This window comes from Prunus persica, chromosome G2 (genome assembly GCF_000346465.2).
Source record: "Prunus persica cultivar Lovell chromosome G2, Prunus_persica_NCBIv2, whole genome shotgun sequence".
Classification (NCBI taxonomy): domain Eukaryota; kingdom Viridiplantae; phylum Streptophyta; class Magnoliopsida; order Rosales; family Rosaceae; genus Prunus; species Prunus persica.
This window is the reverse complement of record NC_034010.1, coordinates 24,842,891-24,864,536: the sequence shown is the minus strand read 5'-3', so window position 1 is coordinate 24,864,536 and position 21,646 is coordinate 24,842,891. Positions and strand designations below refer to the sequence as shown.

At 37.7% G+C, this 21,646-nt stretch overlaps 3 protein-coding genes and 1 pseudogene across 3 annotated transcripts; all 4 read left to right on the top strand.

The window, feature by feature from the left end:
• Positions 405-3,721, top strand: LOC18785397 (AP2-like ethylene-responsive transcription factor TOE3). Its single transcript, XM_007220804.2, has 9 exons — positions 405-1,368; positions 1,459-1,484; positions 1,585-1,615; positions 1,711-1,798; positions 1,901-2,058; positions 2,166-2,281; positions 2,405-2,514; positions 2,689-2,805; positions 3,205-3,721. The coding sequence occupies exons 1-9, from the start codon at positions 788-790 to the stop codon at positions 3,460-3,462; spliced, it is 1,485 nt and encodes a 494-aa protein (XP_007220866.1). The 5' UTR covers positions 405-787; the 3' UTR covers positions 3,463-3,721.
• LOC18785974 lies at positions 6,014-9,334 on the top strand. Its single transcript, XM_007218777.2, has 7 exons — positions 6,014-6,507; positions 6,699-6,810; positions 7,029-7,188; positions 7,698-7,846; positions 7,932-8,083; positions 8,781-8,895; positions 9,000-9,334. The coding sequence occupies exons 1-7, from the start codon at positions 6,110-6,112 to the stop codon at positions 9,138-9,140; spliced, it is 1,227 nt and encodes a 408-aa protein (XP_007218839.2). The 5' UTR covers positions 6,014-6,109; the 3' UTR covers positions 9,141-9,334.
• LOC18787268 lies at positions 10,945-13,818 on the top strand (annotated as a pseudogene).
• On the top strand, positions 15,820-18,502 carry LOC18787413 (protein NRT1/ PTR FAMILY 2.3). The gene is made up of 4 exons (XM_020557422.1): positions 15,820-15,922; positions 16,055-16,272; positions 16,846-17,381; positions 17,662-18,502. The coding sequence occupies exons 1-4, from the start codon at positions 15,820-15,822 to the stop codon at positions 18,446-18,448; spliced, it is 1,644 nt and encodes a 547-aa protein (XP_020413011.1). The 3' UTR covers positions 18,449-18,502.

The following is a 21,646-nucleotide window of genomic DNA, read 5'->3' as shown; positions in this document are numbered from 1 at the left end:
TGTAAGTCATACATTAATGATAGAATCAACTCGAACAATGATTCGTCTTTATAGTATACGAACGTAAAGATTTTATCCGGTACATTTTTTCTATAAATATTATATGAAAATATATGTATGAATAATCCGGTACCTTTATGCTATTCCTCTTGTGGTGCTTTTTAGGTTAGGTCAAGTCACTTCACTGTTGAAGTAGTAATCAAACCTACCTGATTTGATCTGCCTTGATGCACATTAACATTCATACCAATAAAATCGACTGGGGGAGGAGAGTTTACTTTTTAACTTCCTTAAATTTGCTTTGACTCCTTTCAATAATTATGGAGGTGGAAAATGATATAACAAGAGAGAAAAACCAAAATGGTATAAATAAATAAATAGACAAATAATAATATAATATGCAAAGTGCAACACCCATTCCAAGTGTGTAACTGTTCTCTTCCTTCACACAGCTAGCTAACACGTCCCCCATCTCTTTCTTTTTATCCCCTTGAAAGAGTTTTTCCTCAACCAGTTTCTTATGCCCATATAGCTATCTAGCTAGCTCTCCCAGCCTCTCATCAAACCACTAATTGCTTCTCTCTCTCTCTCTTTCTCATTCTCCCGAGCAAAATTTACTTCATTTTTCCATGTTGGTTTGATTTTCTTGAATCAAAATTGGGTTGTGCAACTGGGTTCTTGGCATCAAAGATTCTAAGCCAGCTAATGCAAAAGCAACCCTGCTCCCAAAATCAATAGCTACATTTTTTTTCTTCTTCTGAAACAGAGCTAAAAGAACACAGAAATTATGTTGGATCTTAATGTTAACATCACCCTCACCAGTGATGCCAGCTTTGATTATGAGAAGACAAAAGATATGGAGGTCGAGGAGCTTCCACAGGGCTCAAGGACCCAAATGGAAGACTCCGGGACCTCAAACTCCTCCGTTGTCAATGCCGAAGAAGCTCCGACTCCGAGCAATGCCGGCGAGGAAGATTCAACTAACAACACTACCTCATCTTTCGTCTTTGATATCTTGAAGAAAGACAAAGACGGTCTCTGCAACACTACCTATTACGGTGGGGCCAAAGACCAAAACCCATCTCTACAATTCGTGACAAGGTCGCTTTTTCCGGTGACCGGAGACGGCGGAGGAGGCAACGAGGCAGAGTGTGGGTTGGGATTGTCTTCGGCGTCGTCGACGGCAAGGCCTCAGTGGCTGAACTTGTCGTTTGCTGAGTCTGGTGGCCAAGCTCAGGCCGAGCTGAGAATTATGCAACAGAAAAAACCGCAGCCTCGGAAAAGCAGAAGGGGGCCTAGATCTCGGAGCTCTCAGTACCGCGGCGTCACGTTTTACCGGAGAACAGGGCGGTGGGAATCGCATATATGGTGTGTTCTTGTGAGCAATGACTAGATTGATCATCATTAGTTAAACGGTTAATCTTGTTTAATAAATTTCGTTTCTTTTCTGGTGTGTAGGGATTGTGGGAAGCAGGTATATTTAGGTGAGCAGATGATCATAACATGATTTTTTGAGCAAATTAAATTCATGGTTTTGTGGTCTTGGATCTAAATTGAATTGGGTTTTGCTTGGTTTTGTTGTAGGTGGATTTGATACTGCTCATTCTGCAGCTAGGTGAGTGCATATTTTCCTTTCTGTGAAGAACATATTTGGTTGGTTTATGGTTTGTTTAGTTTTTTGCTAAATTGGGTTTAATTTAATGATTTCAGAGCATACGATCGGGCTGCAATCAAGTTTAGGGGAGTTGATGCTGATATCAATTTTACTTTAGGCGATTATGAGGAAGATATGAAACAGGTACATAGAATGTGCCTATGTTTAATGACTGGTTAACTACATGAATTTTTTTTTTTTTTGGTGGGGTTTGGATTAATTTTACATTGCTTACTAAATTTGCAGCTGGGGCATCTGAATAAAGAAGAATTTGTGCACGTGCTTCGTCGCCAAAGCACCGGAGCCTCACGTGGGAACTCAAAATATAGAGGTGTAGCTCTGCCCAAATGTGGTGGTGCTGGTGGTAGATGGGAAGCTAGGATGGCACAATTTCCTGAGAAAAAGTGAGAACCAAAGCCCCCTTTAACTGAAGCTATCTTTCAGCTGAATTTATGGCTTTAAAAAAAAAAAAATCTGATATAAATGTGTATTTGATTTTGCTGAATTTCAGGGTCTTTGAGAAGGAGGGCATCAAATACAACACAGGAAGAGAAGCAGCAGCAGTTACCAACTTTGTTGACCCTAGCATCTATGAAGGGGAGGTGGTTTTAGATGCAAGCATTGAAGGTACTAAATGAAACCCATGTCTGTTTTCTCATATTGGTTTTGTGTCTTACGTACAAGATGACAAAACAAGCCCCCACCAGCCACTCATGGAATGCAATGAATTTGGTTTTGCTGTGAATGCAGGCAGTGGCCATAACCTTGATCTCAGCCTTGGGATTTCTCAGCCTTCTTCTGGTCAAAAGGGCAATGGCAATCTGGGGGATTTTCAATTTCGTTACAAAGAGAGGCCAATGGTGTGTTTTCGTTTCCTAATTTTAGTAATTTTTGTATGTGTTTTTTTGTAGGTTTATATGCATGTCATTTTCATTTTGTTTAGATATTTTTGAATGCATGTGGCTATTGTCAGCAGCCCTTTTGTAACTTTAGCCTCCTAGCTGTTGATAATTAATAGGTTTCCTCTTCTGCAGGTTAATGGCTCTGCTGCTTCTGCAGCTGTGGGGCAAACCCCTCATGTTCTAACAATGGTAGCCAAGCATCCTGCCTTATATTCTGGGATGTATCCAGGTTTCTTACAAAAATATGAGGTACTTTTACTTCTCATCTTTTTCAGCACCAAATTGTTTGTTTTGTTTTGGAGATAGATGAATGGTAATTAATTCTAGCTTCTAGAAGTTTAGAAACTGTAATTTATATATGCATGCCAATTACTGCTGTTGCTTCTGCAATGAAACACAGTAATTTCCATTGTCCTCTGATTAAAAAGTACAGAGTAGTAGTAATTTTTCAACTTTAACAGATTTGGTAAGATAATTTTGAACCCCCTCCTTGTCATCACTAGATTGAATTTCCTTTGCATTGCATTCTTGCAGAACCATGAAACTATAGGAAGCACCTCACTTGATGGATATTGATCCAAAGTTTCAATCTATTCATTTCAGATCTGTACAGAAAATTAATGATGTTGAATAAACTTTTGCTTGCAGGAAATGGATTCAGATCACAACGGAGCCCAAGCTGTTTCTTCACCGAGATATACAAACTTGGCATGGCAAGTTCATGGAAACAGCCACAGTGTTAGCCCAGTGCAAGTGTTTTCTATTGCAGCATCATCAGGATTCCCATCTTCTATGGCTTCTACAGCTCCTCCAGCAGCTAATTATTTTCCACCAAACCTCCAAGGCAGTGCTTCTGCCTCCTACAACGTCGGCCCCCTTCCTTTTCCTACCCCATCCACCATGTAATTGTGCTTTTGAAAGGCTAGGTGTGCAGAACTTGACTAAGACACAATAGTCTGTAATGTGCAGAGATGTTTTCGTTTTGTATGTTGTCTCATATTATCAAACATAGATTGCTATATATTAGCTCTGTAACATTTCCCTTGTAACTGTTGTATATGAGCTTCAGTATCCAAATGAGGCTTTGTCAATCAAGTAAAAGGGTTCTTATATTTGCAATTGCACAGTGGAAATACATTAATGTATGCAAAGCACATTGTTCGCGTGAATTATCATGTGGATTCGATACACTACGTGACATGCCACAAGTCATACACAATAATTTTTTCTCCTGTGCCCGTGTCTGAAATACTCAGTTGTGACAAAAAACTTGAATTATTCATTTTGTTAATATGTGGCGTTGGTTCAACTTCAAGCCATCTAAGTTGCATGATAGAGAGAAGAAAGATGGTAGTAGATGCTGATGCTCACTCAACCTTCAACCCATACCCGAATCAACCTAACTTTATTTGACTTGTAGTAACCTAACGGATGAAGGAAAAATAAGAAGTCTCTAGGTATGTTGTGTGCCTTCTTTTGATACAAACGATATTGGGGAAGGTAGTTTTCTCATACACCCATTGTCAAGGTGGGATTTGATTCGAACTTGAGATCATTGGTCTGCAAAACAAGACTCTTTCTTTTTTTCGGGTTACGTTGGGAGGAAAGAAACCCCTTGGGGTTTCGAATCTGGATGTCAAGTAGGGAAAAAGAGGGAGACCACCATTGTGGTACCTGCTCTCGACTAAGCTGGACCCCTTAGTTTTTATAACAACGCTACCTATATTTTTTCCAAGGACGGGACAATTTTTCTTGTTGGGGCAATGAATTGCAAAACACCACAATAACACTAGGGGCATAGAGCATAGGTTGGCTCCTGGCTAAGGCCGGCTAATAAGCCCACCAAAGGAAAGTTAGTCCTAGCCCGTCAACCTACCTCCAAGACCCCCAACTTGTAATCTGACTATGGTTAACCTATTCGGAATCTCCGGATCTACGCTTATTTTTAACTCCCCGAAGTATTTCATCGCTTATTATGCCCTTCCTCGTCTCTAATCGAAGCAATTGGATGTCTAACTCGGGCTTATATGACATGACTGATCAATAGAAATACTCTAACACTCCACCTTTGTCAAATCATCATTTGTTAGGACTATTCGGAGTGAGTTCCTTAGCTTGGACATGACATTTAGTTCATGTCGCTATTCCCGGATCTCTCCCCCGGATGAACCGTATAGCCAAGAGAAATCGTGAACCAGAATAGAAAGGCTTGCCCCACCCATGAGTAAATACTTCGTAGTAGCCTCAATATTGCACAACATTTGGGGTGTATATCGATTCGAAGCCAATACAATTTCACCAATTTGCATCTGATTCAATATAGATTGTATTATAATTTATCCAATCTAATTTGATCCGATCCAATTGATATTGAATTGGATTGGATTGGATAATCAGTTTTCATAATGAAAAACAATAATAATGAAATTTGAAACATTTATCGTTAAGTTTAATATCATCAAAGAATAATGCTACTTTTACCACATTCCTATACCACCTTATATGGCAGATGAGGTGGACAACCACATCAATTAAAAGAATTTAACATTTTTATTTTATTTTATATGATTTATTGACACTTTTTAATTGATGTGGTTGTCCACTTCATCTGCCACATAAGGTGGTATGAGAATGTAGTATACAAATGGGGTAAGAGTAGCATTACTCTATAATCAAACATTTTAATAGACGTAAATGTAAAATATAAAAGAAATGTTAGAGAAAATTATTTTAATTTTATAATATATTAAACATAATTCCAACAAATAAGCATGAAATTAACTATATTGAATTGGATTGGATTGTATCCTCACAAGTAAATCCGTCATCTGATCCAATCATGTCGGTTTTGAAAATTAGGGATCTAATTCAATCCGCCAAATTATCGAAACCAATTAAAATTGAATTGTATTGAATTGAATTAGTCGATTTAGGAGGATTGGATTGGATCTTGCACACCCCTACATAATATGACTTAAATTTAATACGAAGTTAACGCCTTAAGATGCAAATTTTATTTTACATGAACAATAAACCTACATGGAGTTTCACATTCTTAGCACATCAAATTTGATACGAAACCAACAAGTTAACACAAATAATAAACGTACTAAGGGTTTTACGTTCTCAATTTGTTAATTTTTTTGGTTAGTAATGAATACATGGAGTCAAATTTAGAACCTCTTTTAATATTGAATAAAGAAAATACGATTAGACCAAAAATTAGTTGATTCATAAAAGCCAATATTATTATGATTGACAATTGAATTATTCTTCCTATCATATTTCGAATATAAAAGCCAATATTATGATTGCCAATTTGAACCCAAAAAAAAAAAAAATTCAATTGTCAATCATAATATTGGCTTACAAAACTCTTCAATTTATATTTCATTTAAACTAATTTGTAATTCTTGAAATAGGGAAATAAATAAGGTCAGAAGATTTTCCTATGTAGAAAATTTGTAGTTAAAATTGCCACTCGATAATCCCCGCGTAGCTATCAGTGACTCAGTGAGAACTCAGTCGTCTTCTCCCAAAGCCCAAACCAAAAATGCGGCGTGCCATAGACGCCCACCTCAAGGCCACCCGTCTCTTTCCCTCTCTCTCTTCTCTTTCTTCGTCTTCATCTTCTTCGCCTACGCCTCTCCTCTCCGTCCGTACAATCCTAACCTTACCCCATCCTCAAAATCCTTCCATTTCCAAAACCCTAAACCTCCACTCAATCACCACGTCTTGGTGTTCCTCGATTCCAGGTCTCAGAAGCCAACCCCAAATCGGCTCCAATTTCAACGTCCTTGTCGTACGCTGCGTTTCATCTGTCCCGCATGCAGACACATTGGAGTGGAACGAGCCGGTCTCGTGCTCGGAGGTCGGCGATGGCCACAAAGCGACGGTGGACGAAAATGCTAAGCCCTCTATCCCTGTTAGAGCCTACTTCTTCTCTACCAGGTTTGTTTTTAGCTTTTATTTTTTAAATTTAGTAAATTTGTTTTGAAAATGTCCCCGAAAATGTTTGGGGAAATGTAAAGACAAATAATTGCACTGATTAGGTGTTCATATTGTTTATGATGAGTGGATGATTTTAATTTCTTTTGGTTTATTAATGGTTTCTAGTTTTATTTTTATTTTACATGTAATAGTGTGGATTTGAGAAGCTTAGTGGAACAGAACAGGCTGAATTTTATCCCACCAACATCGCGTATGACTAATTACGTTGTGTTTAGGTTCGGCGAGCCGTCCGATTCTAACAATGTAAGTTTACCATGTTTTCTTGGTTTGCAGTGATTTTAGTTTTGCAAAGAAAAGGATCATGATACCTTTACCACAGAGTGGATAATAATATAATATGGTAACTTTTTAAGCTGATTTCTTCCATAGTGGCCTGCTTCTATTGCTTTCCTGCAATTTACACAAATGTTCGTTATCTGCCTGCAAATGATACAATAAGTTGAATGCTTTCTCTGTTTCAGGGTTTGGGTCTTAGTTTAAGTGGGAGTGACTGTTGCTACATGGTAGTTTTTCAGTATGGCTCCATTGTCTTGTTTAATGTTCGTGAACACGAGATCGATGGGTATTTGAAAATCGTGGAAAAACATGCATCAGGATTGCTACCTGAAATGAGAAAGGATGGTGAGACCCTATATATCAAATATATCTGTTTAACGATGCAGTTCATCAATTCTCCATTACTTAAATTATTTGGATTCATAATATTTCTGTTCTGTAAACATTTCACATGAGTTATTCTTTATTCATATAATATGAAAGAGCATAACTGTTCATAGATAAATTGATTTTATTGATATTAGAATAACTTGAAGTTTGTAATGTTACCTACTATTAGACAAATTTTGGGAGGGTAGAAGATATGTTCATATCTGTCTTGATGATTATTTACTGTACCCCACCTATATGTATGTCCGGCATGAGTAGCTTGCTGCAGATCAAAGCATCTACCCTTTTCAATTGTTGATGTTTTCAAGTGAAATCAATACTGCTAGACCATTACCTTCATTATTTTTTAATGTTGCAGTGGCATATCTTTTGTTTTCTGCTTCATGGTTGTTGCTCCAATGGGCGAGGGTTACATTTTTGGGAAAGTTTTCAAATCTGAACTTTATTGTGTTATGAAATCATAGAGTATGAGGTGAGGGAGAAGCCAGCTTTGCACACTTGGATGGAAGGTGGATTGGATTACATAATGTTGCAGTACTTGAATGTTGATGGAATCCGTACTATTGGTAGTGTTCTTGGTCAAAGTATTGCTCTTGATTACTATGTGCGCCAGGTACGCTTCGCATAAGCTTTGGAGGTTCAACTTTGTGAAAATATAACTTGATGATTGATCCTCAGTACTTTGTTTCTTTGATTAGGTTGATGGAATGGTTGCAGAATTTACTGACATTAATCGTGAAATGGAAACTACGGGAAAGTTTAAAATGAAGAGGAAAAAACTATTTCAGTTAGTGGGAAAGGCAAATTCTAATCTTGCTGATGTGATTCTTAAGCTCGGACTTTTTGAGAGGTAATGATTTTAAATTCAATATTATAGTTATTAATCTGAAACTTGTTTTTGGATTGCATTGATCCTCCATAGCATGGAAGTAGTTATCTGTATGTATGATTGCGATTGGCTGGAAAAGTGAGTGAGAAAAGACAAAAAAACATCTTTCCCCTGTTCTTTTGTGAGTCGATATAGGAAGAAAGTGTTGATCTTAGAAGTGTTCATTTATCCGGAAATTTTATTTCTCGATACTGTGCTATGGCCCTATTTTGTAATGGGGCTTGTGTAGAAAGCTTTGTCGGAGATGAATTTTTTTCTTAAAAGATTGTGTCCAAGATTGTTATTTGAAATTTCAGATGCTACCATATTCCAGCTGTTAGTTGTCTTTTGAGGCATTGGGAGTTGCAATATCAAATATTGTTATGATCTGTTATTTTATGTTTTTTCTGACTATATAATAGAAAATTCTATTAATATATGATTTAAACTTGTGGTGTGCAATTCCATAAATACTCTATGGCTTATATTTGTTAAGTTGTGGTTCAGACCGTCCATCCGGGAACCAACTGTTTTCTCTGTGTGATGTTTCTTTGAGGTTCTTATTACCACTCAGCTCTATCAAATCGCATTGAGCAACAGTGATTTCAAGATTCAGTTTTTCACTCTTTTAAGATATTTCCGTGCATGTTTAGTCTAACTCATGAAATTGATTTTACAGATCAGACATTGCCTGGAAGGATGCCAAATATGCCCAGATATGGGAGTATCTCAGAGATGAATTTGAGTTAACTCAGAGATTTGCAAGTCTTGATTTTAAGTTGAAGTTTGTGGAGGTACAAGAAACATTTTATTGCTCAATACTGGTTACTAAATATGGAGAACTGCTTTTCAGCTAATGTTTGATGTGGTGGCGACATTGTTTTGTTCTTCTTTGCAGCACAACATTCGCTTTCTTCAGGAAATTCTTCAAAATAGGAAGTCCGATTTTTTGGAATGGCTCATCATTGCGCTGATAGGTGCCGAAATTCTTCTCTCTCTGTATGACATTGTCCACCGATCGGCACTTGCTACGCTTTAGCACTAATGATCAGTGACCCGTGAGGTCAAACATGCCCTTATTGAATGCCCTGGTCTTTGTATATTTTACTGTTCCCTTCAATTTTGCTGCTGCAGCTTACACTTCTAATACATACCAGTTCAATTTATGTAATTAAGTTGATCTTATAATTTGATGATCATTGAATGTTATCTTCGTTGTGTCAAGTTTGTAAATATTCTCATCGAGCTTGGAAAAGCTTCCACTCAGCAAATAGTTTCCTTGTGCAGCTGTTTCATGTGAAACACATGTGAAACATGTAAAACATTCAATTGAATCTGCTTTAAGCACTCTAAAACTCAATAAGTTCTTTTATCTACTTCAACTAAATGCAACACACATTGTTTGAAGCATGTGAAAAACGTGTTTGGCCCCATCGAAAACACTTTCTAAACATCCTTTGAATTAGGTTGAGAGAGTGGCAACTGGCTAGAGATTTTTATTCTATTTTCTTGACAGGGTAATGTTCTAAAGGTTGTCAACCAAAAAGTAGAAGTTCCCGTGATTCAAGGTACTCTGATTTAGAGCACTTCCATCCCATTGTGCCATGGCAAAGGATAATTGCCAATAAGGACAAACACTATCCATGTGAATAGTGATTGCCCCATAAATTTTTTGATGCATTCCTACTCATTACTATGGCAACCCAAAAGCAACCACTATTTACATGAGATATGAGGAGAGAATTTTGTATGGATTTTGGTGTGAGAAATGAGGAACATGACTAGGTATTTATATATAAAAAAATTTGAATTTTTTGGTATTTAAATTGGCCGTTGACATCATGTTGACGTCAGCTCGCTCAGACAGTAGCTCATGTAAGTCTTGCCTTCTGACTTGTCTAGCTTCGTGTGCCCACTTCTTACTACGGTAACTTTTCCTTTGTGGGGGTTGTTTTTGGAGCCTAAGCCCCCTTTGGTAAAAATGGAGGAGTGGAAGTGCTCTTCATGTTATGAAATAATGGATTTAAACTTGAGTGCAAGAAACCGGACTTACTCCCCTAACCAATTTACCTAGTCCCCTTATGCTACTTCAGTATACATGCTCCTTACCTGTAATCAAATTGACAGATCAATCTGAAGACATTGTCGGCGACAGATTAAAGTGCTCCCAACTATTGCAGTACAGAATTGGACGCTGTGTGTGCGCACTTTGAATAGTCTAGTCCACCACAGTCGAGCTCCTTCTAGATTCCTCGTCTCTTTTTTCTTTTGGTGCCATGCGTCAGTCAAAACATACTAAATATAATCAATTATCGTTATAATAATAAAAGAAATAAGGCCGAAAGGCAAATGTGCCAAATTAAAATCTTGAGAGAGGCGAATTTCACTGCTGATTCTCTGGCTTCCTTGGGTCATCGGTTTTCCCCATCTCAGTTGTGGAAGCATAGCCTGCCGTTAAGCTGTTTTATTCCTTTTTTCTTCGACCTTGCAGGGCCTGCGCTGCATGTCCTAGAGGCTTTTGTTTGCTATAATTATGTTTTCCTCACTAAAAAAAATGTGTGTAGCAGTGTTCGGCTATAAACCTCACATAGCGTAGCTTGTGCACAAATGATGTCAGACTGATGGATGATACATGTACATATACATATACATTTTCTTAAAAAATATACCAGTATGAATATGCGACTTTACCTTTTTGCATAAATAAACAGAGTGAGAGAAACGTGATGAATTATATAACATTATCCTGCTAACCATGGAGGTTTTATATAGTTAGTTTTATTTAGTGGCTAAATTTGTAGGTGCTATGTCTACATTTGATGAAGTAGGTATATATGTCTCTCTGTAGGGTTCCACAATTTTTGTACCTAAGTGAGTTTTATACTAAGAGGGCAAGCAAACCTAGACAATAAGGACAAGAATATTCATGGGAGTTAAGAGTGGGTGGACTAATTAATCAAAATTATACACATTAATCCACATGGACCCTTCTATATATGTATTATGTAACTTTTGAAGAGAGAGAGAGAGAGAGAGAGAGAGGGAGAGAGAGAGAGGGAGAGAGAGAGAGAATGGAGGCCAAACGCAAAGAAGTAGAAGAAGTTGAAACATGCAGTGAAGATGCAGAGGATCATCCTCAACGAGGAGGCTGGAAAACCTTCCCCTTCATTTCGGGTCTCTCTCCCTTCATCTCTCGCTCGATTAGTAATTTTTTTCGTTAGTATTGTTATATATGTGTGTGTTTTGAATAAATTAATGAATTTGATGATGAAATGATGAACACTCAGGAAGTGTGCTGGGTCTGTCCGTAGCAGCTGGCGGGTGGGCATCGAACTTGACAGTATTTCTGATAACAAAATTCAACGTGAAGAGCATAAGCGCAACGCAGATCAATAACATCATCCTTGGTACAAACAATCTCTTCCCCATTGCTGGAGCCTTCGTTGCCGATTCCTTCTTGGGGTCTTTCTCTGTCGTCTCCATTTTTTCCTTCATTTCTCTGCTGGTAATTAATATTTTCTCTACTGGCAATACTCAATACTCTCTCTTTTGAGATATTGGTATGCGTGTGTATATGCAGTATTCATTAATGAAAATAGCATAACCACATCAGCTGCCATATAAGGTAGTCAGCTAATGTGGTCTATCTTGTATGTCTAAAGATCATTACTCTTTTTTTTAGGGGTGGGAATATATATTTCCCTTGTTACGATTTTGCTGTCCACTATCTAAAATAATAGGGAATGGGTGACCAAAAAGGGTGACATATAAAAATTGACATATAAAGTGCATCAATAATAACATGATATATTGATCATCCCATTAACCTTGATCAGGGCATGATCATGTTAACCCTCATAGCTACAATACATTCCTTGAGGCCTTCATCATGTCCACCTGGCTCACTTACATGTGAAGGTCCATCGAAGTTTCAATACTCAGTCCTCTACGCAGCATTAACCCTAGCTTCCCTAGGGCTTGGAGGAACTCGCTTTACAATTGCAACCATGGGAGCTGACCAGTTTAGAAAGCCCCACGACCAAGGGGTTTTCTTCAATTGGTATTTCATGGCCCTGTATGTTGCCAACGTCATCAGCTTCACCGCCATCATCTATATGTGCAGGACAACGTGGGATGGGGATTAGGGTTTGGGATTTGCTTCATTGCAAATGTTATTGGGTTATTGGTGTTTTTGTTGGGGAAACGATTTTACAGGCAGGTTAAACCAAAGGGTAGCCCCTTCATGAGCATAGCACGAGTTTTGGTTGCATCAGTTTGGAAAATGAAGATATCATTGGCTGCTTCAAGAGACTCGGACTACTTTTATGGAGATGGGGCTTTGGTTGACAATACAGTTCCAACTAAACCTTTCAGGTATGGGGTATATGGGTCGATTGATTCAGTCACATCCAAAAATTTCTCATTTAAATGGAATACGTAACTGGGAGATATAGGTTATCAAATCCATGTCAATCTAATTTTTGATTTATTTGAGGTACGTCAGTTTATTTTTTACTCTTCTATGTTGACTGAATTTAAAGGTTCAGTCAAAGTTAATAACAAATAATTGTACTTACCTTCAAAAGAAAAATGCATCCAGTACAAAAATTAATTTCAGATATTTGTACGTACTTTGTGTAAATGGAAAATGATATTGTAAATTGTTGATAAATGTATAGTTTAACTACCATTCATTTAAAATTGTGTAGTTCATAAATTAAGCAATAGTATTGACAGCCTTATTAGAGTCAGTCGTCCAAGTGCACGTAAGAATATTGTTTTGATGATTACGTACATTATAATAATATGTATTTGTACTCTCTCTCCCCATGTAATACAAGAAGTTGCATTTCACCCATATTTTGTGTATATATAAAATAACACACTATATTCATGCAGATTCTTGAATCGTGCAGCTCTAAAAACCGAAGAAGACAAGCAATTTGATGGCTCATATGAAAAAACATGGAAGTTGTGCACTGTCAAAGAAGTGAAAGACCTGAAAACCCTAATCAAAATCATGCCACTATGGTCTACTGGCATCTTTCTAAGCACTCCAATAGGTATTTCTAGTAGCCTCACTATACTCCAAGCCCTAACTATGGACAGGCACCTTGGCCCACATTTCACAATCCCTGCTGGTTCATTCTTAGTTTTCAACCTCTTAGCCACAACCACCTCCATTTTCATAGTTGATCGCTTCATACTACACAAATTAAGACCACTACACAAATTAAGACCCCTCCAACGAATAGGAGTTGGTCACGTGATCAATATTGTTGCACTGGTTGGATCAGCCCTAATCGAAAGGAGACGATTAGAAGTGGTAAGAGCACATAACCTCACAAATCAGCCCGGGACGGTGGTGCCCATGTCAGCCCTATGGCTCGTGGCACCGCTGTCGGTTGTAGGAATTGGTGAGGCATTCCATTTCCCTGGACAAGTTGCACTTTACTATGAAGAATTTCCAAAACCTCTGAAAAGTACTTCCACGGCTATGAGCTCATTGTTGATTGGAATTGGGTATTATCTCAGCACTGCAATCACGGATTTGGTAGACCGGACAACAGGGTGGTTACCAAATGATATAAATCAAGGGCGGCTGGATAATGTGTTTTGGATGCTGGCTGTGATTGGAGTGGTGAATTTTGTGTACTATTTAATTTGTGCCAAGTTTTTCAAGTATCAAAACCAAAATGTATAACTTCATGCTTCAAAATTACAATATATTTGCTTGAGAGGTGCAAAATTTATTAATCATCTAGGAACTTATAACACTGTAGGTACAAACTCTCTCAGATTAATTCACTTCATTTTTAGAAAACAAAGAATAATACTCTTAAAAGCCAAAATAAATTACTTAAACTGGAGTTGCTCCAGTCCTTGGTGAACTTGGTTCTCATGGTGATTATGATTTACGCACGTATTGCGTTGCCCAAACATGCTTCCCATTGATGGAAATTGGCCTTGCTTTTTCCGTTAAGAACAATTGGAATGGGGGAAGCAGAATGAACCACAAGAAGGGTGTACAGAGGTTGCTCCTCAGTAGGCACTTCTTGCATAAAGACACCATCAATGAAGTCCCCAAATTTCATATCCACCAAAAAAAAAAAAAAAAATCCAATTTTAATATAGAACGTGGAATGGAGAATGTCCTAGTTGCGGTTGGTGGTGTAAACATGAAAGTCCTCCTTTTGAATGTAGTTCAAGGCGGAGAGTCACGCATTTTTGTGCACAAAGTTGTACTCCTTGGGCACATGCTCAAGCCACATCCACAGGATCATGACTTTGGTAGACTCGCCCGGGTCACAGCCCAGGGCAAATATGAGGTGCGAAAAGAGCTTGTGGTCAAACGTTGTGACAGAGAGTAGGGGTGGGCACTCAAACCGGCGAACCGGAAATCCGAGCCGAACCGTACCGAACCAAACCGGAAAAAAACCGAGTTGACCAAAAAGTCAAAAAACGGTCAAAAACCGAACCGGACCCGTTTGGACCGGTTCCGGATCCGGTTCCATGTCTTCAAGAACCGAACCAAGCCGAACCGAACCGGTAAAACTAAAAAAATATATAATTTCAATATATATTTATATTTAATGCTATATTTTTAATTTCACTAAAAAAAACCTAATATTTATTCAAGTTCAATGTCAAAATATCTCTCTTTTCTCACTTTAATATTTATTTTTTATATGAAATTTAATAATTTGTTAATTTTCAAGTAAAATAATAATATTTTAGTTGAGAATTTTATTAAAAAAAAATTAATTTTTTTTTATAATCCGGTTCAAAACCGAACCGAAACCGAAACCGGACCGAAACCGGTTCAAATCGAACTGGACAGTTTTTGAATTTTTTTTTATTAAAACCGAACCGAACCAAACCGGATGAATAGTACCGGATCGGTTCTAATTTGAGGCAAAAACCGGTCCAAACCGAACCATGCCCACCCCTAACAGAGAGGGCGAATTTTAGTTGGGAGACTGATAAGATATTAGCGAATTCTAACTCGGATGCAAGGAAGAGGACACACTGCTACAACTAGTGACACATTTCTGTTAATTAAAGAGATTCTGCATCACAAATTGAAATATATTTGGCTCCTTACCTATAGGGACTCATTCCTCTTTCAGACAAGTCCACAATCTAGCATTAGATTCGTTGTTTCTCTTTTCTTTTGGTGCAATGCGACCGATAAAATATTATAAACATGGATCATTGGCCGCAAGGCAAATGTGCCAAATTAAAAACATGGATCATTGGCTTTTTGGAAGAAAAATAACAAATGTGTGCAGCAGGGTTAGCGTATAAACCTCACATAGCGTAGCTTGTGCACAAATGATGTCAGATTGATGGACTAGTATATATGCATTTCTTTTTATAAACCAAACCACTATGACTATGAATATGCGTTTAGTTTAGTTTAGACTTTACCTACCGTTACCTTTTTTGCATAAACAAACAGAGTGAGAGAAACATGATCGGTAATACAACAATTTTTGCCCATTTCGTGGCTAACTTTAGGTGCTGTGTCTACAATTTGTGGAAAGGAGTCGGTATATGTCTCTCCGTGGGGTTCCACAATTTTTGTACGTAAGTGAGTTTTATACTAAGTGGGTGGACTAATTAATCAAAATTACATTCTAAAATATTAATCCACACTATATATATATGCAACATGTGAAGAGCATATATGTAACATTTGAAGAGAGAGAGAGAGAATGGAGTCCAAACCCAAAGAAGTAGAAGAAGTTGAAACATTTAGTGAAGATGGAGAGGATCATCCTAAACGAGGAGGCTGGATAACCTTCCCCTTCGTTACAGGTCTCTCCCTTAATTTCTCGCTCGATTAGTTTTTTTTAATTTCGTTAGACAGTCTGACAAAAGAACATTTTTCATTATTATGTGTTTTGAATGGGTTAATGAATTTGATGATGAAATGATGCACACTATCAGGAAGTATGTTGGGTCTGTCGATAGCAGGTGGCGGGTGGGGGTCCAACTTGATAGTATTTCTGATAACAAAATTCAATGTGAAGAGCATAAGCGCAACACAGATCACTAACATCATCTTTGGCACCAACAATCTCATCCCCATTGTCGGAGCCTTCATTGCCGATTCCTTCTTGGGATCTTTTTCTGTCGTCGTCATTTTTTCCTTCCTTTCTCTACTGGTAATTTATATAATTAAGTTACTATATTATTTCTCAATACTAGTCTGCCTAATCATGAATTACTAGTCTCTTCACACGTTTGTTTGTGAGATGTTTTTTTCTTAATCATACATCATAACAATTTTTTAGTTTATTTTGTGCTACAAGAAGAAGCTTTTTTCTTAATCACAAGTCATAAAGATTTTTTAGTGTGTGCAAAAGATTGTATGTGCTTGTCTTTATTGATTTTATTTCAGGGACATTTTTTGTCGTAATGATTTTTTATGACGCAAGTGTCACCATAGTTCATGATATATATTATTCATTTTTGTCATGATGAATCAAAAGAACCAAATTACTTGAATAGTGACACTTTTTTGCGGAGGGTAAGAATATATTTCCCTTGTTACTTTGTGAGTTTATAATGATGTACCTTTATATGAATGGTTGTGGCAAAAGAAAATCTTTTAGTTGCATAATTACATATACCGTGAGAGATTATAGAATAATATGGTAGTAAAGAATAGACAGTGCACAAATAATAAAATGACACGTCAATATCATATATTGATCATCATCTTGAACCTTCATCAGGGTATGACCATGTTAACCCTAATAGCTACAATGCATTCCTTGAGGCCTTCATCATGTCCACCTGGCTCACTCACATGTGAAGGTCCATCAAACTTTCAATACTCAGTCCTCTATGGAGCATTAGCCCTAGCTTCACTAGGGCTTGGAGGAACTAGCTTCACAATTGCAACCATGGGAGCTGACCAATTTAAAAACCCCAAGGACCAAGGGGTTTTCTTCAATTGGTATTTCATGGCCTTGTATGTTGCTAATCTCATCAGCTCCACCGCCATCATCTATGTCGAGGACAACGTGGGATGGGGATTAGGGTTTGGGATTTGCTTCATTGCAAATGCTATTGGGATACTGGTGTTTTTGTTGGGGAAGCGATTTTACAGGCAAGTTAAACCAATGGGTAGCCCCTTCATGAGCATAGCACGAGTTTTGGTTGCATCGATTTGGAAAATGAAGATATCATTGGCAATTTCAAGAGACTCGGACTACTTTTATGCAGATGAGGTTTTTGCTGACAATACAGTCCCAACTAAATCTTTCAGGTATGCTTATGATCATAATTATATAGTTAATTAGAGTCTAATTACACACACACATATGTATATATATATAGTCTAATTAGTTTGAGATACGTTATTGCATCTTGTTTGAAAATCACTTGCATTTAAAAATCTATTGTTAGAGTCAGTAGTCCACGTGCGCATGAGAATATTGTTTCCATGGTTACGTACATCACAATAGTATGCATTAGTACTCTTCCCTCTATGTAATACAAGAAGTTGCATTATTCACCCATAATTCGCGTGCAACATTTTTATGCAGATTCTTGAATCGTGCAGCACTGAAAACCGAAAAAGACAAGCAATTTAATGGCTCATATACAAAATCATGGCAGTTGTGCACTGTCAAAGAAGTGGAAGACCTTAAAACCCTTATCAAAATCATGCCACTATGGTCTACTGGCATCTGTTTAAGCATTACAATAGCTATTTCTAGTAGCCTCGTTGTACTCCAAGCCCTATCTATGGACAGGCACCTTGGCCCACACTTCAGAATCCCTGCTGGTTCATTCCCAGTTTTCAACCTCTTAGCCACAGCCATCTCCATTTTCATAGTTGATCGCTTTATACTACACAAGTTAAGACCCCTCCAACGAGTAGGGATTGGTCATGTGATCAACATTGTTGGATTGGTCGGGTCAGCTCTACTCGAAAGGGGACGATTAGGAGTGGTAAGAGCACATCACCTCACAAATCAGCCCGGGACAGTGGTTCCCATGTCAGCCCTATGGCTCGTGGCACCAATGTCGGTTATGGGAATTGGTGAGGCATTCCAGTTCCCTGGACAAGTTGCATTGTACTATGAACAATTTCCAAAATCTCTGAAAAGTACTTCCACGGCTATGATGTCATTGCTGATTGGAATTGGGTTTTATCTCAGCACTGCAATCACCCATTTGGTAAAGCAGACAACGGGGTGGTTACCGAATAATATAAATCAAGGGCGTCTAGATAATGTATTTTGGATGTCAGCTGTGATTGGAGTGGTGAATTTTGTGTACTATTTAATTTGTGCCAAGTTTTTCAAGTATCAAAACCAAAATGTATAACTTTTAATGCTTCAAATTGACAATACTGCTTGAGAGATACAAAATTATTCATCATCTGGGATACAATATATAATTGTGGGTACGTACAACACTCAGACTCACTCAACTTCATTTTTACAGAACGAAAGACTCTTAAAGCCAAAACCAATTACTTAAATTGAAGTTGCAAGTGAACTCGGATCTCCTGGTGATTTTGATTTACACACGTATTTCCTTGCCTGAACATGCTTCCCATTGATGAAGAATTTGGCTTTGTTTTTCCCTTTAAGAATAATTGGAATGGAGGAAGTAGATCGAACCACAAGATGGGCATACAATGGTTGCTTCTCAGCAGGCACTTCTTGCATAAAGACACCATCAATAAAGTCTCCAAATTTCCTGTCCACGAAACAAAACAAAAAACAATTTTAATTTATAATTATATAAAAGAATTAACATACAAAAAAAAGAAAAAGAAAAGGTGTTATATAAACCTAGAGAAGAACTCTCTAACTTCAACTTCAGAAATGGGATAACCCTTAGAAAATGTCAAGAAAATAGTCCTCTCATCAGCAGACACATCCTCTGCCTCATGTTGATCATCATTTAGATTCAAACGGCTCAAAACGTTCCCCATCTTCTCATTCAAAATCTGACACTGAGCAGTAAGATCATAGGGATCAAAAACACCACGCAGGTAGTCTAGGGCAGAATCCCCCCCGTCGCAGTCCTGACCAGAAAATGAATATGCTGATAAGGCCATAGAGATGGTGGATTATTATTCACATCCTCACCATACATTCTTCGATTTGGAAAAGGTCCCATTTTCGATGCCCCGACCATGTAATAGGTGATGGCCGCAATATTGTGAAATGATGGATTATAAGGACGAAACATGTCGGCATTCAACATCATTTGTTTAGCCGGGTTTGGTTGTGGTTTAGGGAACAAGTCATCAAAGGCTCTCATGCAAACCTCGTTGAACAACTTGGTGACGCCCCGAAGGATGCCGAGGCAGTTTTGGTGGAAGAATTAGAGGGTGGTGTGATTAGTGCATAATTACATATCATTTTATACCATTCTAACTTATGATTTCGTTATGTTTTGAGTTAAACTTGTGCTTTTAATCTCTTTTGTGTTTGTTTCAGTGTATTAAGCTTTAGGACTCATTTAATGCATTTTGGAGTCAAGTTAGCTCAAAACTGTGTCTGCGGATCAGTCAACTTCAAGGATTGGACTGTACATGATCAGGAATAACAAGATAATGAGCCATACATCATTGGAAAGATGTGGAAGTCTAGTTTCTATAGCATTTTAGGGTTCATGATTCCGAGTATTCTAGAGGAAGTTATGCAAGTTTTGGCAACTTAATGTGAAATTCGACAGCATATGCGTTACTATGCCAACAATGACATTTGAAGGTCTATCCGATTTTTTCTTGAGCTCGAGTAAATATAAGGTTGGAAAGATAAGACAAAAAGTTTCAAGACCCATATTTTGCTAGAATTTTATCAATGAAAGAACAAGCCCAAAACAAGCCTACAATCAGACTGCAATGAATTGTAATGTACATATGCATGAGCTAATTGTTTTTGGTGGGGAAGTTAGGTAAAGTTGGTGAAATGGGTATTGTTTCAGATTTTTACTTCCCTTAGGCCTATAAATAGTGAGGTTCCCCAGGTTTACAAACACCCCAAAAGGGGGAGCTCTCAAACATGTCTCTAGAGCTCCTCTCCCTTCTCTCCTTCAAATTCTCTTAGTTTTACTTTTAAGTTCTTAATTGTTGTAACAAAACCATTTTTCTAAATTTTCCTTTACGTTTTTCTCAATTGTACTTTATTTTTCATTGTAATGTAATTTCTTATTTTAAGTTTTCAAGTTTGATTAGTTTTCAAGTTTGATTAGTTTCCAAGTTTCAATTACGGTTCTTATTCTTATTCATTATGCTTATAAGTTAATATGCTTGTTTGAATGATTGATTACCAATTAAAACTTGTATGTTGGCTATCTTGATTGGAATTAAGAGTATACACCATATGCTTTAATTCGAATTGAACTATGGATAGGAAGAGTATGTATGGACATTAGACAACAGGAATTAAATGCATGCTTGGTTGTTTAAAACATTCTTCTATGCATAATGGAAATCTAATGCTTAATTTAGGTTCGACAACAGATGATCAACTTAGGGAATTATAAATATAAGGTTAGGAGTAGACACCATGGCTTAATCATACTTTAGTTAGAATCAATCCGTGAATTTGAATTGAACTTGTTAACTGATTTGCTTGAGTTAGTTATTTTCTCTCTCTTGTTTTCAATCCTTGTACTTTCCACAATCATATTTAAATCTGGTTTCCATTTCAGTTTTGTACATGGAATCGAATTGAATCAATATATCATCAATCCTCGTGGGATTGACTTCGCACTTACATATCCTATACTACCGAACGATTCGTGCACTTACAAGTATCACAAGTTGAGGATGCAGTTGAATCAATGTTGGCGCAGCTGATCCGACAACAACATGGGGCCAGTTTTGGTTAAGGCATTGAGTAGGGGAATGCCTTGGTTGCGATTAGTGATGCCGACATGGAAGTCGTCATGTTGAATGCAGTTCAAGGCCACGACAGACTCGTCCGCAATGCCATTTAGAAGGGTGTCGGGTAAAGTGACACATAATTTGTGCACAAAGTTGTACTTCTTGGTAGCGTGTTCGAGCCACATCCACAGGGCCATGAGCTAGGGAGACTCAGCTGGGTTACTGCATAGGGCAAAGTCGAGGCGAGAGAAGAGCTTGTGGTCAATGTTGTGAAAAATGACAAACTCTTGTTAGGAGACTGAGAAGGGGGCTTGGGTTACGCTGGAATAGGTAAAGAAAGTGGAGGAAGATGAGGCATCCATTGTTGTTGGTGGTGCTATGGAAATGAGTACGAGAGTGATTAAGGTTTTGATGGGATTGTGTTAGGTGGAGAGTGGGTTTGAATTTATAGAAAGGAACATTGGTGGTGTTTGGGAGGAATGGGTACACTTGTTTGTGAAAGGTGATGACCATTCTTTATTTGCAGAAATAGAGCGGGCTTTAATTTGTAATGGTTAATATATATATATATATATATATATATATATTTCTTTTGTTGTCTGAATCTGGTTAAAAGTAAATCTACGACGGATCGTTTAAATCTACACGCAGAAAGATTGAAAAGAAACGCTTGAGTG

Coding starts and splice junctions, on each gene's coding strand:
- LOC18787413 (XM_020557422.1), top strand. CDS start 15,820: ATGGAGTCCAAACCCAAAGAAGTAGAAGAAGTTGAAACATTTAGTGAA. Junction 15,923..16,054: donor AACCTTCCCCTTCGTTACAG/GTCTCTCCCTTA, acceptor GCACACTATCAG/GAAGTATGTTGGGTCTGTCG. Junction 16,273..16,845: donor TTTCCTTCCTTTCTCTACTG/GTAATTTATATA, acceptor AACCTTCATCAG/GGTATGACCATGTTAACCCT.
- LOC18785397 (XM_007220804.2), top strand. CDS start 788: ATGTTGGATCTTAATGTTAACATCACCCTCACCAGTGATGCCAGCTTT. Junction 1,485..1,584: donor TGGGAAGCAGGTATATTTAG/GTGAGCAGATGA, acceptor GTTTTGTTGTAG/GTGGATTTGATACTGCTCAT. Junction 2,282..2,404: donor TTTAGATGCAAGCATTGAAG/GTACTAAATGAA, acceptor CTGTGAATGCAG/GCAGTGGCCATAACCTTGAT.
- LOC18785974 (XM_007218777.2), top strand. CDS start 6,110: ATGCGGCGTGCCATAGACGCCCACCTCAAGGCCACCCGTCTCTTTCCC. Junction 7,847..7,931: donor TTGATTACTATGTGCGCCAG/GTACGCTTCGCA, acceptor TTCTTTGATTAG/GTTGATGGAATGGTTGCAGA. Junction 8,084..8,780: donor AAGCTCGGACTTTTTGAGAG/GTAATGATTTTA, acceptor TTGATTTTACAG/ATCAGACATTGCCTGGAAGG.